Source organism: Anguilla rostrata, chromosome 18 (genome assembly GCF_018555375.3).
Source record: "Anguilla rostrata isolate EN2019 chromosome 18, ASM1855537v3, whole genome shotgun sequence".
NCBI classification, from domain to species: Eukaryota; Metazoa; Chordata; class Actinopteri; order Anguilliformes; family Anguillidae; genus Anguilla; species Anguilla rostrata.
In genome coordinates, this window is record NC_057950.1 from 27,344,550 (window position 1) to 27,367,049 (window position 22,500).

General features: G+C 41.4%; 1 protein-coding gene across 3 annotated transcripts in view; it reads left to right on the forward strand.

Annotated features, from left to right (window-relative positions):
* The window catches only part of macrod2 (mono-ADP ribosylhydrolase 2), a 561,756-nt gene that overhangs the window by 389,315 nt on the left and 149,941 nt on the right, over nucleotides 1-22,500 (forward strand). For all 3 annotated transcript variants that reach the window (XM_064316703.1, XM_064316705.1, XM_064316704.1), the window contains exon 6: nucleotides 4,921-5,042. In XM_064316703.1, the coding sequence (XP_064172773.1) occupies nucleotides 4,921-5,042 (122 nt within the window). The remainder of the gene's footprint in view (nucleotides 1-4,920; nucleotides 5,043-22,500) is intronic.

Below are 22,500 nucleotides of genomic sequence, written 5' to 3' on the forward strand. Positions count from 1 at the left end.
CGTGTCATATGCCATATGAACAGTGAGCCTCTAGCTGTGTCATGTGGCCCTGAATCTTTCTTGTGGATGAATCTCTAACTCTGGCTCTGGGGAGCCTAACTTTTGTTTTCCCATAAAAATGGTGTGTGTTGATTGAAACAATACTTAGCCAAATATGAAGTATTATTCTTTGTTGCAGTATCTGGTGGCATGATTGCATTGGCCCAACCGACAGATGGACAGACTGAGGTTCTGGCTGAATGCTGGATTGATCTGATCGACCAGAGTATTTATTATTGAGTAGTGAGGCAGGGAGTTCATTCCAATCGCTTATTTTGTCTGTCCTTGTCTCCTCGATTCTTGCATGACCCAGAAAACGATTGAGGTCCACCATCTTTGAGGACTTTCTAATCCGTAAAATGCTCCTTGGAGGAGCAAGGAGGCTCCCGGAAGAGACTTCAGTGAGGATACACAGAGGCAACCTTTGCGGAAGTTTTTTTTAGAACGTGTGACTTTATGTGTATGTTTGTGGCATAACTTATTATTGTTATTTTTTGGTTTATTTCTCTAGTCTACTCTCTTTAGTCTCTATCATTCCTCTGTTTATTCCAGGCTAATCACAAGGCAGGCTTATAGTCATGAAAGTAGTTTTAAAAAATGTCACATTGATATCAGAATATGATATAATCTCTTGTAACACATATTTATTATTTGCAGGCCAAAGTGAGTTGCGTATGCTGCATGGTGTTGGAGATGCACATTTTCTCCCATGAGCATCACACATTTGTGTCTTAATTGTCACCCTCTCTCTTTTTAATTGTTTTCGCTTGGAATCTCTGTCAAGCATCAGAGATGATTAACTTTGTTTAGTGTTTTTATTTTCCACAATGCCTCATTTTATCATTGTCGTCATCTGCAGTGCACACAAGAGACACAAAACTACAGGCTTTAGGCTAATTATTTTGCCACGATTTCTAAGGTGTAGACTAGCTTTGTCGATTTTTTTGTCTTTGTTTTCCAGAGTACCTATATAAAATGGATTTCAGACAATGTCTGTAGCCTCTTGGTTTTCTAATGATTGATGATTATTGGAAAGAAGACAGATAGCTGTCAGTAGCTTATTCACTTATTACTGTTCTGGTTTTCTGGGTGGAGTAAAGCCAGAGAAAATGCTCGGCAATAACTGAAGCAGATCTGCTGAGGTAATAAGGGGTGTAGGCACCCAAATAAAATTGTACACAACTAATCACAAGGACAAGTCAGCTTGTCATCATGTAGAGATGATAGAATTCTATGTCTCAACCCTAATGTCCCACACCTAGTAAAAACTTCGATGTTAATTACGATTTCATTAGTTGTAGACTGAATGGAAAGATCATTAAACACACCTTTGTGTATCTGTGCGTGCTTATTTATGTCATGCATGTTTGCAGGGTGGGTCCATGTGTCTTAAATGCATGCTATAAAGGAATGCATGCAGGTCTTTACTGTGGTTAATGTGAAGGTTTGTGAGAACATATTTAAGATGATTTTATATTCTAAATCTAGTATGTTCAAAAAAAATATTGTAGTTTATTCCTTTTTTAATTATGTGAGATCATTGATTATGAACCGGCTAGTAATTTATTCATTACAGCAGATGTGAAATATTAATAAAATACTATTAATCTTTAATGAACAGGCAATTCGTATCCACATAGTAATTAAGGAATAAATATAATGTAAGATAAACAGAAGAGAAAATGGTGGCATGGTCAGAATAGCAAGAGTTAGTGATAATTAATTCCTCTAGATTACTCTTCAACTCACCTTTGTGGTCAGAATCATTGTCCTCTAAGAACATCCATCCATGACCCTGTTTCCCTCCTGGCAGAGACAGCCAAATTTTGGTGTAAAATCTCCTCAGATCTCCTAAAATCTCTTGATGCTCAACGGAGTCCATGATGGCACATTATACTAACAGGGTTCCTATGGCCTCTGCCAGAAAAACAGCTCTACAACACAAACCCACCTTTATAGTTCACAGTGGGAATTATGTTAGTTTCTGCAGGACCATCCCTATTTTTACACCAAACTCAAATCAAAGTTCCAATGATGTTTAGCAAATTCTAGCTGCTTATATTTGTGGTGTGATGACAGTAGATACTTGGCATTATGGGTGGTCTTTAATTGCTGTTCTGGAGGCTTGATGACCTCAATTTGCAACAAACCGCTGCAGGTCTCCAACTGTGATCTTTCGAGATTTTTTTATTTTTAGGCTCTCAAACCATTTCCTTACTGTGCATGGGGGGAAATGTACTTGTATGCTCTGTCAGGCAGGCTCAACACAGCCCCAGTTTAAACTTCTTAATTATTGTCTTGATGGTGGAGATGGGTATTTTTAGGCATTTAGCTATTTTTCTTTTCCTTTTCAATTGCATCTCAATTAAAGGTTTTATTTCTCACATATTTTTTGAGGATCATGCTGCAGGATCATGCTAATTAACAACACTTGCATTTTTTCTAAATATCAGCATTTTCAGAGGGTAGTATATTTAGAACAAAAGCATGTTTGCTACTACCTGACCAATCAGATGCAACCTGTAATATCAGTCATTCAGTAAATTCATAATTCAGTAAATACATAATCCCATAATTCTGTCCTATTCCCACCATTTCTTTCACAAATTAACAAGAAATGTGGCTACGAATATCAGTAATTAAGCCAGATACCTTTGTTCTGTTTTAAATGGGATTTTCAACTAGAGAGCATGTATCCTAAACCTCTTATAAAAATCTAATTTCACAGTATTATCCACAATATCCATTCACTATGATTTCAGTTATGTGTATGAATGCGCGCGCGCGTGTGTGTGTGTGTGTGTGTGTGTGTGTGTTTACCTATGTATGGTATATCTGGTATATATAAGAGAGAGCGGGGGAGAGAGAGAGGTGTGTGTATTTGGTGATTGATCCTTGTGCCAGATCACTCAGGCTGTTTATCCCCAGGCTTGTGCCACACTCTTAAAAGAGACCTGAAGGAGTCATGTGACACGGGCGCATTGTTTCTGTCCCTGTGTCAGTTCTGTGCTCGTATTCCCTTAATTCCCTGTCAGCGGCCTGATGATTGAATTAAAGGGGCTGCATTCCTCAGTCTGGTTAACTCTGACAGGGCACACAGAGACTCAGGCACAGAGCGAGCCGGGTGTATAAGAGAGGAGTTCTCAACTGGTCACATAAAAATAAGCCTGACTTCCTACCTAGGCTGTTATTTCATTAATGGGACAAATGTTCCAGAGAATGGTTATTAAATGTGTTCCTATTTTCAAATTATTTCATGAGAACGTTTTTTTCATAAGCAGGTGATGATCAGTTGCTCCACCTCCCTCCTATGCTAATAAATAGTGGTTATCTCAATGGTAATTCACACACTCTTACGTATTTCCTCTTAATACGTGGAATTTGTTGTGTATCCATTGGAGTAATTACAGAAAAGCTCACATAAATAAGATTTTAACATTGATGGATATTTTTCTCTGATCACCAAAACAACACAAACAGTGTCAATATAAGCTGAAAATGGGTAGACTCAAAGGTGCTTGGGAAATTGTCAGAATATCACTTTGCTTATCTTATTCATTTGTTGTTGATATGATCTGGATTCATTCAGTTTTTCATGACAACATGTTTTGACAGCAATTTTATGCCTTTTTAGTTTCGGAATCATTTGTCGGAATTGCCTCTGCAATCTATGTGCGACACTTTTAGTTTAGATTCTTGAAACCCAATATATTAGAACTAAGTATAAATTTTTATAGCCTGTGCATACACATAAAGTATGAGGTTGTCATTATTTTGTGGGGAATGCTAAAATATTGAATATGGTACTACAAATCAAAATGATTCTAATCAATATAATCAATACAGCTTTGACTGTTTGGTTAGTCCAGAGGTCAGTGTGGTTATCCTTGAGAAAGGCAGTGTATCTTCAGTTATGTCATGAGGTCTATGTCTTTGAGACATGTTTTTGGAAACCGTCACCAAATTTCTGTGATGCGTTAAAGAAGTAGCTGACGTATCTGCTTTGCTTCTAATCATCTGTGCCATCACCGTGTGTAATGGGTTTCCATTCCCAAAGTTAAAATGTGTGCAAGGGATAAATTAACTGCAGCACAAAACAAGGTGAAATAAGGTTATTTTCTTGACTATTGAGTGGATCGGCAACAGTTGGTAAACAGGTGGTGATTTCTGTAAGTCAAATAGAGTTGCTCAGTTTTGAAGCTTTTAATCAATGATCGATATTCGCATTTTTCATGTCTGTAACCACTAACTTGACGTACTTTTAAGTGGGAAGATTTAAAATACCAGACTTTAGCGTAAGCTAATGACTGCATTCTTAAATCTTATGGAAAACTGGTGCAGTTAACAATGCATTCAATTCACAATTCAGAGCAGCTGTTCCATGTACACGATTTTGTTTCACCTATTGTTACAGTGAATGAAAAGTAAAGTATTACATTTCACTATAAAGGTTCACCTGTGGGCATACACATATGTTCAGGCAACAGTGTTGGCTATGTATCTGATGTTGTTGAACCACAGGTGTTGAACAACATGTTGATGTAACTAGTCTGATGAAGTAGCACTATTTTATTCATGCGTTCAGTCTAGGGAGTAATTAATGTGGAACGCAAAATTGGAGGTTGAGTAATTATACATTATCTGTACAACTCTGCCCCGCAAATTAACCACAGTCATAAACTTGAATGTAGGCTTAACACCAAATTAACCATGCCCTTTTATGCAATTACACAAGCTTCGCCATCTATGTGGTTGTCCAATTGTTACTGTTGAGTGGTTACAAGGTTACTGTACGACTAAGTGTATGATTTCATTTTATGATTCAGTACTGATTTGGCGTTCTTTTGCATTACATTGATTTGGCGTTCTTGTTTCAAACAGATGTGATTCACACTGTGGGCCCTGTGGCAAGAGGCCATGTTGGCAAGTCCCAGCGAGAGCTCCTGAAAGACTGCTATCAGAACTCTCTGAAGCTGATGAAGGAGAATGGCTTGCGGTCTGTGGTGAGTACTGTACATATCTCCCGAAAAAAAAAAGAACCTTTCGCTGTCTCAGTGAATCGGATCTCACAGCGGCCGTAGGACTCTGCTTTTCACAACATACTTCCTCGCACTTCTACGTTTCCTTTGTTATAAAGACAGAACCAACGGTACAGGTGAGAATCTTTTCTCTCTTTTTTTTTTTTCCTCAAACCATTTTTCCGTGTTAATGTTCAGTCAATTCAAAGCGACTTACATAACGGCAGGCTTTTCAATAACTGTAATCTTCTGCGCTTTCCCATAAATGTCTGAGAGATCACTTTCTTGTAATGTGGTCATAGGTTGTGCTCTCTATTGAATGCCAGTGTCTCAATACCAGGACACCTTGCAGTGAAGTCTTATATAAGTCAGCCACACAACACATGGTTCATGGCCTTTATTTTGAGGGCCGCTATTATGCTGAAGTATTACGAATTGAGATTTACATCAGACTGAAATGTTTAATCATGCATTATTATTATTATTATTATTATTATTATTATTATTAATTAATTAGCTCACTGGTTGTATTGAGTTGTATGGTGTCTTACACAGCATGAGGGAAAAAGACAATGTGGCGAACATAAAACAGAGCTATGCTGAAGCAACGCTTTGCGCAGGTCTCTTCTGATGCTTTATTTAAAATACGTTTTAAGCAAATGCAAGATGGCGAAAGTGAGTCATTCTAATGTATTGTCTTTCAGCTAACCGAGGTCACTCTCACTGCTAACGTGTTGCTTGCATCACATGTAATATAGTGACAAATAACTACATCATTCAGGGTGGAGGTGTGCTCCATGTCCCTGTTGCCTAATGCAATTTTTAGCATGTCCTTTAAACATGGCAATTTCCTTTTTTTTAATTTAAATTTTCAGCTCTGAATCAGTGGTCTGAAGCTTATCGTACTCATTTGTTTATTTTAATATGAAGTGAACTATTTGTGTTTTGTCTCTTCCTGGGCTTACTGTGACCTTTTTTAATGCCATGAGGGTAAAATATTTTTTGTTTTTATACCTCTGTAAGCTAGAAACTGCAAACTTCTAGAGGGAAGGATATTCATCACTGCTTGATCTCTGTTCATTGTTTTGGTAAATAAGTCATTAGAGAATATACTAATTTATCTGTGCCTCTGCTGAAAAATGTCAGGTTTTACCAGCGTTACTTATACGGTAGCACACGTCTACATTTGTGAAGATGCCTTCCAGTACGAACAGTTCTGAGTCTGATAATACAGCGAGTTTAATGGTTTTGGGTCGACCCTAAAATTTTCCATCGAGGTAATATCCAGAATCTACACTGTGTGGCAGGTTATTTATTCTTCCATAATATTAGTTGATTCTGAGTGCTGTAATCAGGGGCGGGTCCGGGGGAACATGTGGTCGCACTCACCTCCAGATTTTGATTGGCCACCACGGGTGCCACCCTACGCACTCTGGGAAATGATAGGTCATTAGTTTGTCAATCACACTCAGAATGGCTAGTCTCGGCTGTTCCGTTAGTCAGCACCCATGTTTAAAGCAAATGCATGTATATAAAGCCCCGGTTTTCGCACAAATGCATCTTAACCCTTAAATGTTCCGGTAGTTTTCCGTGTTACTGTCTTGTGCGAACAGAGCTGGAGTTGATTTTCCGTGTAAGACATTTCTCCAGTTCAGGTTGGCACTTATCAAGATTCACGGAAATTTTTCTTCAGGGCTCTCGTGTGAACAAAAGCAGCAACATTTATGGACAAAGCATGTTAAAGGTTACAGTGTTCTTACTATTTTGTTAATAAATACGATACTGAATCTGCCCTTTTAGCAATTCTTGCATAAATCATTGCTACTATATTGGATATATTAGATATTGGAGCTGCATTGTGATTCGATGTGGGAAATTTGAACACTTATTGTATTAATGGAGTGAACAGTGGGGGGGGGGTACCCCTTGGAACAGATGTGGGGGTGCCCCCGGTGTAATTATGTGCCCAGCTTGGGCCCCCTGCCTTTAGATAGATCAGGACCTGTTTCTAGCTGTAATCCGGAGAACTACTTCTCTACACTCTTGGGTGAGCTGACATAAATGGGCTTAATAGACAGGAAACACTCAATTGTAACTTCTGTGATAATCAATGCAATTATGAAAAGGTTATGATGTTGTTAATGCAGCTAATGGCATGCGTGTGGAGGCGCAGGGTAAGTGCAGGTTAAACGCAGCACTGGGGACTGCAGGGACATGTAGTGATGGGTGCCATGGGAAATTCAGTGACAGGTACTGTTGGGAAATGTAGTTATTGGTGATACGGAAAATGTAACGGTTGGTTCTGTTGGGGAATAGTGCTGGGGGAATTCAGTGGCGAGTACCGTTGAGAAAAACTGATGGGAGCTGTTATAAAGAGTAGATTTATGTCATTAGATTGTTTTTACTCAAAATAACTGCTCTGCTCATGTTCTACACATTTTATTAGTGCTGAAGCTTGGCTACAAATGTGCTGCTAAATGGGGAAAGTACAAACAATAAAGTAGCAAGCCATTTTGGAAATAGTAGCATTTAATCTCCATGTCTGCCCTGAAAAGACTAGGACAGATACATTGTCTCTATAAACACAGTGAATCTGAGGACAAAGTTGGGGTTTGTGCTGAAGAGAGTGCCTTGGAATGAACAAGGGAGGGGAACTGGAAAAAGCAGTAAACCATTTTTGTTTTTCTTTCTTGTCGTGAAGCGGTTAATTTATCACCGTGTTTCAGATGTGTCTCGGTGATGTATTTGGTTTCATTCTTCATTTATTTATGCAATAATTCACCTGTTTATAAAAACGGACTCTTTTGTTTTCGCCCAGAGACAGCCGATGCTGGCAAATTTATTTTCACAGCTGCTAGACATCTAGTTATCCCTCTGCGAAAACACGGCATGGCTGTGATTGACTGGACCCCAGTGGATGATCTCAGTCTCTCTCAGCCGAAGCCGCTTTTCCTCCATCTCTGCTTTTCTTCCTTTCGCGGGCAGGCAAAACAATGAGAGAGAGAGCTCTCGCCCGACGGCGCCGTGAAACAAAATGGCCGCGCTGTGACGGGCCAGGCCGTTTGATTCCGCAAAAGACGTGGCTTGTGTCCATGGCATCACGCAAAATATTTGGGAGGCAATGGATCCAAGACCCTCCTCAACACATTAACGTCAATTTGGTTGGAAAGGGCTCGGGGTCCATTTTGTGGAGCTCAGCACTGGCAGACAGAGAGGGCTGGGATAGTGTGTGTTTTTGGGAGAGGGGCGGGGTGGTTAGGGGTGGAGAGAATCTGGGTGGCAGTGCACTACTGCATAGAGAGAGGACTCCTTTGGGAAACTCCAGACAGGTAGCTCTCTAATGGAGATTCCAGGGAATTACAATGGGATGGAAGTCAAAACAAAATTGAACATAAAATAAACTTGTGAGCAAAAAGATTACTGGCTAATCTGTCGACTTTAGAATCCAAGCCACTCTTCATACTCAGATACCATAGACATATGGCTCACAAAAAAACAATAATACATATATAGAAAATTTGTGGCCTGTGGGGCATGTTTGTATTCGCTCCCTTGTTAGTAGCACAGACATGTTTGGAAAGGGTATTGGCCAGGGACTATCAGAGGTCCTGGAGCACAACTGTCAGCTTCATGTGTGCTAAGAATTAACTGATACCTTTCTTCACCTGTTTTTGTGTTGCTGTACTGATGCCTTTCTGTTTTTGTATATTTTATTTTACTTCTAAAAAAATGTTTTTCAGTGCTATTCCACCTCCATTTTTTCCATTTTATTTTTGTATTTACAGAACGTGTTAGGTCCACAGTAGCACTTATTCAGAAATTATTAACTACTGTTCAATCACATATAGTAGGTAGACTGATGATTATTGTTTTCTATTAAATGTAATAAGGATTTGCTTAGTTCTCTGAGAGGCTACCAGGTAGTAATACTTTGGAGGTCATGATGACCTTTATAAATGCACACGGTGAGGGTGGGCTAATTCTGTGTAATGGTGGAAGAGTGTGTGCGTGCCCAGGACTAATAATACGCCGCTGAAGAGTCCCTGGCTGATGAACTGATCTCAGATGAAAAACGAGGAGAGCTCCAAGCCAAGAAGCAACTAGCTTAACCTGCCAATGCGGTTCAGAGCACTTTGGAAACTGCCGAAAATGGTCGGACCCCACACTTTGTCTTTGTCCGCGTTTTTTGTTAAATAGGTAAACTACCAAAACCCCTCCCCGCACAGCCCACGCTATATTAAGATCCGGAATTCTTCTTGGGGAGAGCGTTTGACAGTGGTGCAGTGAGTGAGCACGGGGGGTTGTGTGCAGCCCCCCCCCCCCCCGGCCCGCTGCTGGGGCCCGCTGGGTGCTTGGACCCCGGTGCGCTGCTGTCCAAGTGGGGGAGCAATCTGTCATGGCTGTGGAGCCCGGCACGGAGACTGACTGATCACATCCTGCAGTCCAGACAGCACCTGCATCAGTTACTGAGCTCTGGAACATCAGGCAGGGGCAACTGTGGGAACTGAAGCCTTTATATGCTTCATACTCTGCAATTCAAGCCCCCAGAAAGAACTTTATGTGGAGGTCCAGTGTGCCTGAGAACCTATGAACTAGTCATATTATATATATATATATATATATATATATATATATATACATATAATCATCATTATACATATATAATCAGATCACTCTGTGCTTACTTTGCTTCTATTTTTAAATTAACTGTAGCGTAAGATGCCTAGGTGGCACGATATGAGTTGAAAAATGTAAAGTTGTAAAGTGAATGGCTGATATAAATCCCTCTCGGATGATTTTTAGAGACTTCTGAAGTAAGGCCCTGGTGATTATGTTGATAAGTTACAGCTGGTACCTTACAGAAAGTAAAGGACCATAGTTACATCTGGAAACAGAGGGGGGAAAAAAACAACATCGTCATCGTGTGTTGGAGATGGGGACTTTAGCGGAGGCTTGAATGTGAAATTATTATTATTGTTTTGAAATGGATTTTGAAATGTACTTGTGTTGGCACCTTGTTATTTTGTCTTTGCGTGGCGCTCTTATCTTGGAATGTGTGGCTATTTTGACTAAGCGATGTAGGGCTGGAATGTTCCTGTGGAGCTAGAAACGCCATAATATTCATCCCTGGAGTGAGCGTCAGCCATGGAGGACCCACACAGCCCACTGGGGGTGGGGGGAGGGCGGTGTGGGTGTGGGTGTGTTCATGTCAGAGAGGTTTTTTAGTTCTTCTGGCTATATTTGTTATGCAAAGACAATTGCTTCCCCCCCCCAAGCGTGACAACACGTGCAGTGCAAAAGCAAGTCTGGAATGTCTTGTGTTTGTTATTGCGCTGTGTAATTTTTTTAAATTATTTTTTTTTGTGCCCATAATTCTAAATTTTCATACTTTTCATAAGGAATATTTATATTTTCTTATATATATATATATATATATACAGAATATGTACATGATATACAGTATGCAACTGGCCTCTTCAATCTGCCATCAAGATTTTTTTACAGCCAACTTTTGGTTTCTACAGTCACGCAGCCATGGGGCTTTTATGGCTGTTTTCTTTATTGTAGACATCGGTAGAAGTGTGTGAGAGCCATAACACACTGATGTAACAGGAACTCTTTCTGAAGTGTGTGATAGCCATAACACACTGGTGTAACAGGAACTCTATCTGGGGAAACCACAAATTACCTGTCGAAGAAATGTTGAAAGTAACTGGAGATGATAATGTATTCTGCATGGGATAATACCTTATTTTGTTCTGTTCTGGGTTATTATTTGTCTTATCCTTTTTGAGTGCATTTGGGAAACGTATAATTTTAGTTTGCATCATTTGATGATGCTTTTTATTTATTTTTTCCAGTTCACACGTAAAATGAGACGCATACAATCTTTCTCAATTTGTGTTGTACATAGTAAAAGGTGTAGCGTTAGTTTGTAATTGTTAGTTGTACTCTAACAGTGTGCATATGAGTTCAATAGGAACCATATGTACTCTGTAAGTTAACACTTTGCTGTGTATACTATAGGCATTTTAGGAACATACACTACATTCTCAGAAATTTCAGAGTAGACAGTGTGAAAGGACTATTCCTAATATCGTTGCTGAAGTGAAGTCATTAAACCTTTAATCAAATAGTTCAGCTTAATTAAAACAGATAGCCCTGTTTTATCTGAATCTTTTTGCAATGTAGTGCCCTTGGTGTTTTACTATCCTTTCAAGAGGCTGTTGAGTATTTTTGGGAATATCAGCATTTGTTTTTGATTTTTATCTTGAAGAGTTGCACATTGTTAGAACACAGTAACCTTTGTGTGTAGGCATGAGTATTTTGCATGTGCAGTATCTGTGAATGTGTAAATGCATTGGAATGGAATGCCTGAGGTGTGTGTGCGTGCGTGCGTGCGTGCGTGCGTGCGCACGTGCGCGTGTGTATGCATGTGCACGTAGGAGGCAGAGAGCAGCTCTCTCTGAAGTAAAAAAAACAAACAAAAATAAAACATATCATTTGTTTACGTCTGACATTTTGGGTGTTTTGTCCCAGCGGGAGATCTAAGGCTTCACACGCGTCAGTGTGTATTTCTGTCTCTCGGAGGAGGAGCGCGCGTCTGCTCCTGTTTGCGGAGGCCCGCGCGTGGGGTCGCCGCCGCCGCCGAGACGACACGTCGGGCTCGGATTAAAGCAGCGGAGGGCCGACCGCGCGGGTCCCGCTCATTACCTCTGGCCTCGTTACCGTGGTGACAGATAGCCAGGCCCGATCGCCCACCTCTGCGAAAACCTCCGCTCCTCCCATCTCTCATTACTCACGCCGCCGCCGTTCAGTCACCCCCGCTTGAAGCCCAATTGCTCAAAAGGCGACTGCGTCTGAGGGAGGCAGCCTCGGCACCTCGCCCAGAGCCAAAATGGAGGGCCCGCGGTCCGGCCAGGCTCTGAGCAGCCAAGGAGTGTGGCATGGGAAGCGTAGCGCATTCGGGGGGGGGGGAGAGAGACGTCTCTAGTGCAGTTCTCGGCTGCTACGGTTTCTGATGTGTGTATCCTCCCTAACTGGCATCGGCTCTGGGAGTTTCATTAAACTACGCTGTAGGCTTTCACAGGAGTCCAGCGGTACGGTACTGTGCCAGATGCCGGTCCAGCTCCTTACAGTGAGTTCTGCAACCAAAGGCAGTAATGGGAGCATTAGGCAAGCTGGTGCCCTTGGCTTTTCAGGCTTTTTCTCTCCCGTTGAAACATCACTCCTCCCAAATATAGAAATCAGAGCCGTCTAACATAATAACACATTTATTTGGCTCTTTGAAATGTCAGGATTTTGTGGGTTAGTGCTGTCTTTCTTTTCCTCGTTTGTGTCAGTCCTTGGCTGTCTTTTTTTTATTTTTGTTAATGGAGTCTGAGTTGATGCTTGTGGTTTGCTTTGCCCAGGGTATGTAGGGGAGGACAGGGCAGGGTCAGGCAAGGTTTTCAAGCCTCCTATATTCCTGTGAACATTTCTTTGGAGGAGAGGCTGTTGAAACGCCGTCTAGTCATTCAGGTGAAAACCCGGCTACGTTTGGTCGAAAGGTGCAAGTGTTCCATCCGACTAGGACTAGGATGCAGCCAGGGCATATCCGGGTAAAACCTGAGATATATTGGGATTAACCTAGTCCGTTTATATCAGAATGTCTCTCAACTTAGATTTCCACCCCTTTGTATATATCAGCATTGCTTCGACAGTGATTTTGCCCTTTTGCTAATACTGCAGACACAAAGACTGAAGAATCACATTGTAACCATACTCTCAGTATTCTCCTTATGCACATCCAAAAAATTACAAACAAGCCCTGTTTGCGACAAAACATGTTTTGTTAAGCCTTTTATTCTCGCCAATTATTACATTTGAATTACGTCAGGAATTCCATTAATATGATAATGTAACATTTACAGACAATAATAACAACAAATGCGGATCGCAGTTGAAATGTCTGTCGGCATTTTGTCATACGTGCTACATCCATCGCGCTCGGCCATTATTTATACAACCGCTGCTACCACTGCTTACTGTTTTATGACATACAGTTTTTACCCTCCGTTTTCAAAAAGTGCTAATTTCCCATGTGACTAATTAATTTACATTTATGTGCTTAACACTTCACACACATTTTTTTTCCCCCAGCCATTTGTCATTCGCTCGTTAATTTGTGTCCGGGAACGTAAGTGGCTCTAAATTCATTAGATGAATGGCTCTGAGGAGCATAATGCGCTCACTTCTGCGCGCGCGTGTCTCCATTTTAATGACGAAGATTACCAAACGTGGGTGGTGAGTGTTGACTAAATGAAAAGGAAGGTTTGTTGCCGGTCGTAACCTTGAACAAACGAGTTTCATAGATAGCGCATTAAGGGCTTTTTTCCCCCACCCCCTCATTCCGTTTATCCTTTTCCATTGGAAAACGAGTCTCTCCAAAAACGTTTCTGGACGCCTGAATTTCGGGGCGACGGATAGCAAACGGTGCGCGAGACGTCCGGCGCATCTGTTTTTCGAATCGCGGCGATGGCTTTTTAAATACCCGTCGGGCCGAGAGGATGTGGTCACGCCTCGCCGCGGGGGAGGCGGCCGGCGTGCGTGTGCGCGTTGGCGTTGGCGGAGGGGCTGACAGGTCGGAGCGTGATTCATTTCTCTTCGTCTGCGCTGCCCGGTCGCGAACACGTGTTTGTGTGTTTCGCCCCGCCGCTGTTTTCTTTGGACGTCCTCCTCCTCCTCGGCGAGCAACGGGCCTGAGCGGACACCAGGCAGAGGGAATCATGGGAACCGCTCGCCCTCGGTGTTCTGGATCACCTGCGTGTTCCAGTCGTGTTCCGCTCCAAAATAAGAATGCGAACGTTGCGTGTTGCGTGTTGTTTTTTTTCAAAAAAGGTCTCTATGCTTTTCAATTTTTTTTTCTTCTTTTCGTAACGGTCTCAGTTTTTTTTATGGTCTTTCTAAAATAGTCTTTGAATCATGGTTAGTGAAACAAACAATGTTGGGACTTGTAAGCGGTCTGATTTTCTGTGTGGTGTTTCAGATGTAGTATTACTGAGCAAATACATTTACAGTCCAATCAAATCTAATTTTGCAATTCACAGGTTGTGGTTGTATTTTGTATCCTGTAACCAAATTTAAAATGATCAGATTAAAAACATGATTATTTCAATATGTGTTCTTAAAAATTAAACGAAGATGCATTTAAGGTATTTACTAAATATTATGCCTTATACAAATGCCTTGTGTTAAACATATTTAAACTAATCTTTGGAGGTACATATTTAGATTTAAAGTGTTTTCAAATCATTTTTTTCAAAATACGTATTCCAAATATTATTCCAAACACATTTCATATGCCTTGATAAAATATCATGTGCAAGATTACAAGCCAGTTGGAGCAATGAAAGCCTTATTAAAGCCCATACACGGTAAAAATGCCCAGGGTTAATTCAACTCTAACAGTGTTAATTCAACGCTTAACAGACAACATTTGGTCCCACACTCCAGGGAAAATTTGAAAGTTGCAGTGCTTTAAATAAAATGTCACCCAAATAAGCCATAAATATTTTATGAGAAATTTTATGTAACAGATTGGGAGTGTGCAGAAAATCATTTAGACAGAACCCAGAGAATTGTAAATCTACAGTGTGTGGGACTGAGCTTAGAGGTGAGAACTGAATGCTGAAAAGGTCAGAGAGGAGGGGAAAGAGATATCATACAGCATTTTCCCTGTTTCTTTAAATGTAGCTTTGAGCGCTTTTAATTTGAATTGGAACTTTCTTTCCAGTCACCAAAGAGTGCATTTGGACAACAAGGCACAAACCCACATGCATATGCCCACACGTACACACGCGCATTTGCGCACAAAGATGTACACACGTACGCACGCACGTACGCACGCGCACACTCACACACTTCAGACATCACCCATTGTTTTCTCTTTTGCAGAGCAGCAATTAGTTTAGGAGGTATCGGTGTTTGCACATATTGACGTGTGGGAAATTGTCCTCCTTCATTTTTACATTATCACTTTGGTTTCTCACTTTCCCGCGCGCTTCCTGTTCTAAAACAGCTCCTCCGCTGTTTTTGCACCAGCTGTCTCACACAGCCCTAATTTCCTCCGATTTGGGACGAACGTGTTACAGGTAGATTTATTGGTGAGAACTTCTCTCTCTGCAGGTCAGACAGTCCTCGCTGCACGTGCTTATCAACATCGCAAGTGCTTGTACTGCGGATTCATTTTAACAACTTTTTTTTCCCTCGTTCTTTTCTCTCCGTGTGAGGTTGATTTGTTCCAGTTAGCTCTCTCGTCGGGGCTGGTTGGTCCCTCCCTCCTGAAAAATGGAACCTTGTGCGTTATATCAAAGACTCCCTCCAAGCCTGGCTCTTGTACCCCGGTTTCAGACACCTCCGTATGCATCTAAAAGGTTAATTAGACGAGTCTTTTGAAAAGGTCATCCCATCACTTGATTTTGCCACTGCTATTTATCTGTTCCGGAGCCCAGGAAACACTGGGGCAATTAACTCCAATTACGTCTGTGGTGATATGCCACCCAGCTCCAATTAATAAAGAGAGAAAACGCTAATTACCCTCTTTTCTGTTTCTGACGAAAATGAACTGCAAGGAGGTAAACTGGGATGCTGGCTTCGCGTCTCCTGACATTTGGATGAGCGATGTTTAGACTTATTTTCTTCCGGTGAAATATTAGGCCATGTAAAACCTGACATTTTGGCGCTCTTAAAGCAGTGGTGTCAGCCACGGCGGCGGTGCTAAATCAGGGTAGTCTCCGGGGTCGTGGAGGCCTGGCGCAAGTGTTACTCTGATGGCTGTTGCGGACTTTGCAGGCCCTTATAGTGTTATAAACTTTCTATGCAGATTCCCTTCTCTGAAGGTACCTTCCGTTGTAATGGTGGCAGCACGCTCAGGAGTAAGCCCGATTTCCGGCAGTCGGGGTTGCGGTTTCAAACCCTGCCCTGGGCATGTCGAAGTGTCCTTGAGCAAGACACCTAACCCCTAACCCCTAGCTGCTCTGGCGAATGAGAGGCATCAATTGTAAAGCGCTTTGGATAAAAGCACTATATAAATGCAGTCCATTTAGTTGTATGAACCTGTATTTGCGCAACGTGTCTCCTTAAACGTGACTCACAACTAAATGACGCTTACATTTTTTTCTTGACACGGACGCAGTTCGGCGAGTTCAGCGATCATCGAGATTAGCTCGCGAAACTGTGTGAAACACAGAAGCTCCTGCGAGAAGTAGCGCTGGCGTTTAATTGCAAAGTTAAGACGAACGGAGGGACAAATGGATTGTTTAAATGCATTGTGGTCTGATTAAACACAGGCCACCGTGCATTTAAACAGCTGGATGTGTTTACGGGCGGAATTGAGGTTACGAAGCAGTCAAGGGCACAAAGCAGGGCTCTGTGATTGGAATGGAACTCCAGAACTGAAGACATTTTACCGAATAGGTGGTCTGAACTGATTAAGACATCATTACATACAGAGCAAACTGCTAGTCCCACACTACTAACTCCATTGGTTTCTTCACTGCTTTACAAGTCTTTTAATTTTGAATACTGTTTCCATTTTTTCTTTTTTCCTGCAATCATCTATTTATATGAAAACGTAGCACAGCCGTGCGAATTTCAAATGGGCACAACGTCCTTTGTGAAATCATCCCTCGACAGTCGGAAACTATTTTAACAGTGTCACAGCAAATAGTTGATTTGTCGAATGGTGGTATGGTGGGAGACACGCATTCTTTGTGTTAATTATGCTCGTCTTCAGAACAAAGTGTCTAAGAATAAAATAAATATCTGATGGTTCTGCAAAGGGACTGCAGTTTTTTATTTTATTTTATCTATTTATTTATCAATTAATTCATTTATTTATTTTATTTTATTTATTTTTTTTGGTGGGAGGGGGGGTGGGTATCCCCAAAGAATGCCCTTTTTTGTTAGAGCCAATTAGCGATGATTAGCTACTTTATATTCAATCAGACGAGAATAACAGCGCAGTCGTGAGTGTGATTGTGCTGTCTTTGGCATTATGCAGATCTCCACAGTGAGTTCTAATTAAGCACTGGGGGGTTGAGGATGAGCCTGTCTCATGCCCCTGCGTGACATGCTGTGGGGTACTAATGCTGCCAGTCGTGAGTCTGCAGGAAGGTCCCCCCCCCCCCCCCCAGTTTTTCTATTTATATATAAGAAAAAATGGAAAGTTATTCCGGTTATTATTATCATGATAATTCACGTGGAACTAACGTATCTACTGAACAGAGAGCCGTTTCAGCAACTACCCACTCCTGGTAAATGTGCCCTCCCTGCTTTTGTTCTGTTCCAGTACGCCTCATTTCATTCTGAATAATAACACGTCACGTGTTCAGTCCCTGTACTTTGATATTGGATTTAAACTACAAGGACAAAAAAAAAAAAAAGACTGTTCCGTATGTAATTTCAGAGATCATATATCACAATTCTATATCAGTGTTCTTACTGCACATTTTACGATTTGGAGTTCACACACCGCTTCATGTGCCTATTTGAAGACAGGACGGCTATCATTTGAGACCAAACAGTTGAATTACTAATGATCACGTTCCCCTATCCTGTCTGGAATTGTTTTGTGTTTGCTCCATCTCATGAAGCAGACAGTGACGATGATAAGGATGCCGTGCTGCTATTGTCTATTTGCACTAGTGTTGTTTTCCCTGTTGTGACCCCTGCTGGCCAATCTGGTGCCCATGGACTGCATGTCAAAGCCGCATATGAAAGGTCTTCCTCCAACTCTACTGTATGTGAGCTTAGCTATAACCTGGGGTGTGAAAAGAAGCAGCTGGTGACAACAAGGGTTTCCAGGGAGAACCTCAGGTGTTCACTCTCAAATTGGCAGTGGTTGCGGTGCTTGCATATAATTGGACATTACAAATAAGAGTGGGAATGTATATATTTTTTAAATGAATACTTATTGCGTATGAATCCTAGTTTTGCCACCGACAGTCTCCTAATATCCATTGCGCTTTTGCATTAGGTCAGAAGCTTCGTTCCCAGCAGGCACGTCACACACTTCCTGTGTGTCAGGAGCGAACGCAGAACAGCCATCTATCCGTGAGATGTTCGGCAGCGGAGAAAATCCAATCAACTGAGCGCAGCGTTGTGCCTGGGCGGCGTTATTACTGTGGCGCTGGGGAGCGCTCGGAGGTGGGAAGATGTGAGCGCGCGGGCGAGCGCTCGCGGTGATTGTCTAAACAGATTGCCTCCTCGCGACAGTGGAGATTGTCAGGTTGAGTCCTTGTTTACATCATTACGGTTAATTAACAAACAGAGTCTGTTCAGCGGGGAGTGTGGGCAGGAGAGAGCTGGACAGGGCTGTCACTCAAATTGCTTTTTTTTTGTTTTTTTTTTTGATGGAAGCACACACACTCGATTCCGTATATATACAGACTCCCATAGACCCCGCTTTGGAAAATGAAATTTTTTACTTATTTTTTTAACCTGAAGAGTGACATGCCGTAGAGATGTGACTTTGTATTTCTTAAATTAACATCTTATTGTTCCGGAAAGCACAGTCATTTTTGCTTTTCTATTTTTTTTTTTTTTTCACATTTCAGAGATTCGTTTCACGAAAAAATGCAATTGTGCATTCATAAAATTTCAATTAGAATATCCTGCCAATGGCTATTTTAATTATTATTAAATGAATAGTAATGAAGACTGAGCTTTTGAATGTTATCCCTAATGCATTTCACTTGAGTGATTAATGCAAGACCTTTAACACTGCCTGAAATTAAGGGACGTAATGCTCCAGCACTAATGGGGGAAATTAATACATCCAAAGACCAAATAATCAAAAGTAACTGACAAACAAAAACACACAGTTGCAAACCCATTTAGTTTCAGCTGGACAATATTGCAGTGTATTAAATACAACCTCTAGACTGCATAGTTGCTGAAAAGTACAATCCACACATCATAAATGCTGTATACACACACACGCACATACTCAGTGAAGTCCATAATATTTGGGGAAAATATTTTTTTCTTTATTTTTCCTTTTGTAATCCAACAACATGAACTGGTGGTTAAAGTGCACATTCTCAGCTTTGGTTTCCCCATGTAGAAACTGGAGCACTTTTTATACATACAGGTAGTCCCCCATTCCGGGGCACCATAATGTTTATGTAAATTAAATTAGTCATGTTTAGTACTTTGATGCATATCCTTTGCATGCAATGACTGTTTTAAGTCTGTGACCCACAGACTTTGCTAGGTGCTTAGTAGTGATGTAGCTCTAGTGATGCTCTGCCAGGCCTGTACTGCATTTTCTCCTCCTACCTGTTTCAGGGGCTAGTGGCCGTTCCTTTGAATAAAGGTAGCAATTGAACACACCTGATTCATCAGAAGCACCTGTGAAGCCATTTACTCTACATGGTGCCCTGAAATAGGGGGACTATGTATAAAAACCACATATTAATTCTTCGATTACAAAAATCTGCAGTACAGAGCCAAATTAAGAAAAAATATGCCTTTGTCGCAAAAAATGTGGAACTATATATCTCACATTTATTGTGGAAAGTTCAAAAACCTGTTTTTTTGTATAATATTTATAAATTACATTTCCCATGTCACCTTTAGACAATGTAGCATTCTTAGCTTGACCCTTTCAAGTCATTCTCTGTAAGCGCTTGCCAGCTTTGATGTGCTTGTGGTCTAGCAGGTAGCTCGAGATTGGTAGCTTGACTGTCTGATAATTTCCCTAATAATTTTAACATCATTCACCATCTCATGGACATGCCTCTCCTTATTTCAAGGACAGACTTCCCTTTTTTTCGGGTGGGGGTGGGTAGCACTGTCATAAAAATTACATCAGCGGAATGCAAGATTTAGGTCTGACACTAACTACATTATGAGGATAAGGGCAATTTTACAGTGGAAAATAAAATGAGGTCTTATCTTTATTCAGAAGAATTTTCTGCCTCCTAGTTGTTGGCATGGGTTCTAATTCTCTAGATCCAATGATGCCCTGTTTGCATCCACTGCAGATCACAGACACACTCATATTAGCATGTGCAGTTGTAGTGTAGATTGAAGCTATTTCCTGACCAGCTTAACTGTGAAAGACCCAAGAGAAGCCCTTATTGTCAAAACACAACAAGTGAAAGGTTGCCCAACTGTTCACACTGTGGACTGTAAATTGCTTCTGGCTGTAAACTTTCTGTACATATGGATGGGCCCCAGGGCTTTGGTGGTCTGGCAGACACCGTGACGGCTGGCCGGTTGTCATAGTCACCTGTCACATCAGCCACGGCTATGGTACTTGGTAGATTTTAGTAAATCACATACTGTTAAGTTTTTTGTTGTAATGCATTTGGGAGGTGCCACATTGCAAATGCCTGCCTATTATTAGCATTGTGAGTGGACTGCTAATTACCCTCACATTTTTGTTGGTGAGTTTGCGACTGGACTTTTAGCATCGTAGCCAATTTTTATGCCCCTGAAGCACTGCATTCTGGTAGAGAATCCTTACCGTGCTGGTGAAAACCGGAACCGACAGCTTCACAGGGAACCGAGCTCTACCAGCAGGACGGTCCGCATCTCATTGTACGAACACCGGCTCCTTACCGCGGTCGAACACTCGCGGTCTGCTTCACCAGCTACGCGTGAAATGAACTCCTCAGGCACAATGACCGTTCGGCTCAGCGGGGCGAGTCGCGCGGAGGAGAGGATCGACGGCGGGCGGGCGGGCTGCCCGCGCTCATTTCGGGGGGGGAGAGAGAGAGCGCACGCTCGAGCCTGCGCTTTCTCAAACCTCAAACCGACGGAGAACAAATACAACCGAACTTTCCCAAAAAAAAAAGGAATAATCCCCGTGCTGAAAACGGCCGTGTCAAACACGCGGGGGCGGCGGCGGCGGCGGCGGTTCCCTGTTCCTGCTGAGCTGACAGCGGGTCGGTCTGCCGTCTGTAATGTCTGTCAGCAGGCAGGCTTGTGTTAGGCCCCAAAGGTCCTTTGTTTCCCCTCTGCGGCTGCTTTCACGCCATGGAAACCTGCAGGAAATGGGCCCCCCATTTGCCGCTAATCCAAAAATCCTGCAGCCATGGGAATTTACTTACGGTGTAATGGATGGCAAAATTGCAAGATTACTACATAGATGGAGCTCACTGTATATATTATAGTTATAGTCATGCTTAGAACTAGTTTCATACCATTTAAAATTTAAGGATAATTTGTTTCCAAAATAAAATAGCATTGTTATTATTTACCTTGAGGAAGGCCAGCAGGTAAGCCCAGAACTAAATTCTCATTTGTGGATTTGAATTGAATTGAATTGGGTAGATAATGCAAGGGGATTGGGTGGCCAATGTTTGGGATTCAAGGCTATGTTTCTATTTCTGTTTGAGTGTGAGTCTGAGCCGTGTCTGGAAACATGGTCTGTTTAATGACAAGAGTGTCTCCAACAAAAGCCAGTGTATTGCTGTATGCACACAATGCAGCTGTGATGATTAATATGTATTTTGACTGTCACTACACGCAGATTCAGTCTCACATTATTGCATTAAAGGCTGGTTTTGTGCCCTTTTCTTTATGTGATTTCTCCAGTGAGCTGTATTCCCACTTTCTCATTCGCCCCAGTTCAGCTCACCTGTGGTTCTCATGCAGTATGTGGTCCTGGTCTCCTTTCTCTCAGGGTCAGCTCCGCTTTCAAAATGGCGGAAGATGCTTAGCTGTATGCTTCTAGGTCTGAATCAGCCTTAATTTATCCTATAATCATTTTTTTTCAAAAATGACTACTAAAAATGCCACTTTGAGGAATGGTATCATTATTGCTTACCATACCTTGCATTTGAACACAAACGATATTGCTATATCCAAAGTTAAGTTTATGTACTTCTCTATAGATGTGCTGCAGGGCATGCCCTTATTGTAAATAGCAAATACTTGGATCTAATTCCTTATGTATCTGGAAATACACATACTGGAAGAATGGCAAACTAATCAACTTTGTTCCATAATAGAACACATGATAATTAAATTTACCTCGTCTAATTTTTTTCTCCAATCTTGCTCATCAAATAATATGTATGTTTGTACTTTATAAGATAGTAAATAAATAATTTATTAGTAAATTAATTTGAAGTAAATGACAGTGATTTTTTTTTTCCAGAGTAGGACCAATATTGGCTTCCAGATTCTGTTACCACCATTCTTCCACCATTGGCTATCTTTTTAAAAAATGTTAGTTATTACAATGTAAGTAAAGTTACATGTCATCTTCATCCATACAGTAATGCATTGAACGAGATAAACTGGGTTACAGTTACTAATAAAAGAAGAGGCTAATATTCTGCAGAAGAATGTTGTGGAAGTCTTGCAAGTATACAGAATAATCCTAGGTAACTTTTCAAAATATCATTTTCTGAATTCATTTATTTTACAATTGACTAACTACCATGAA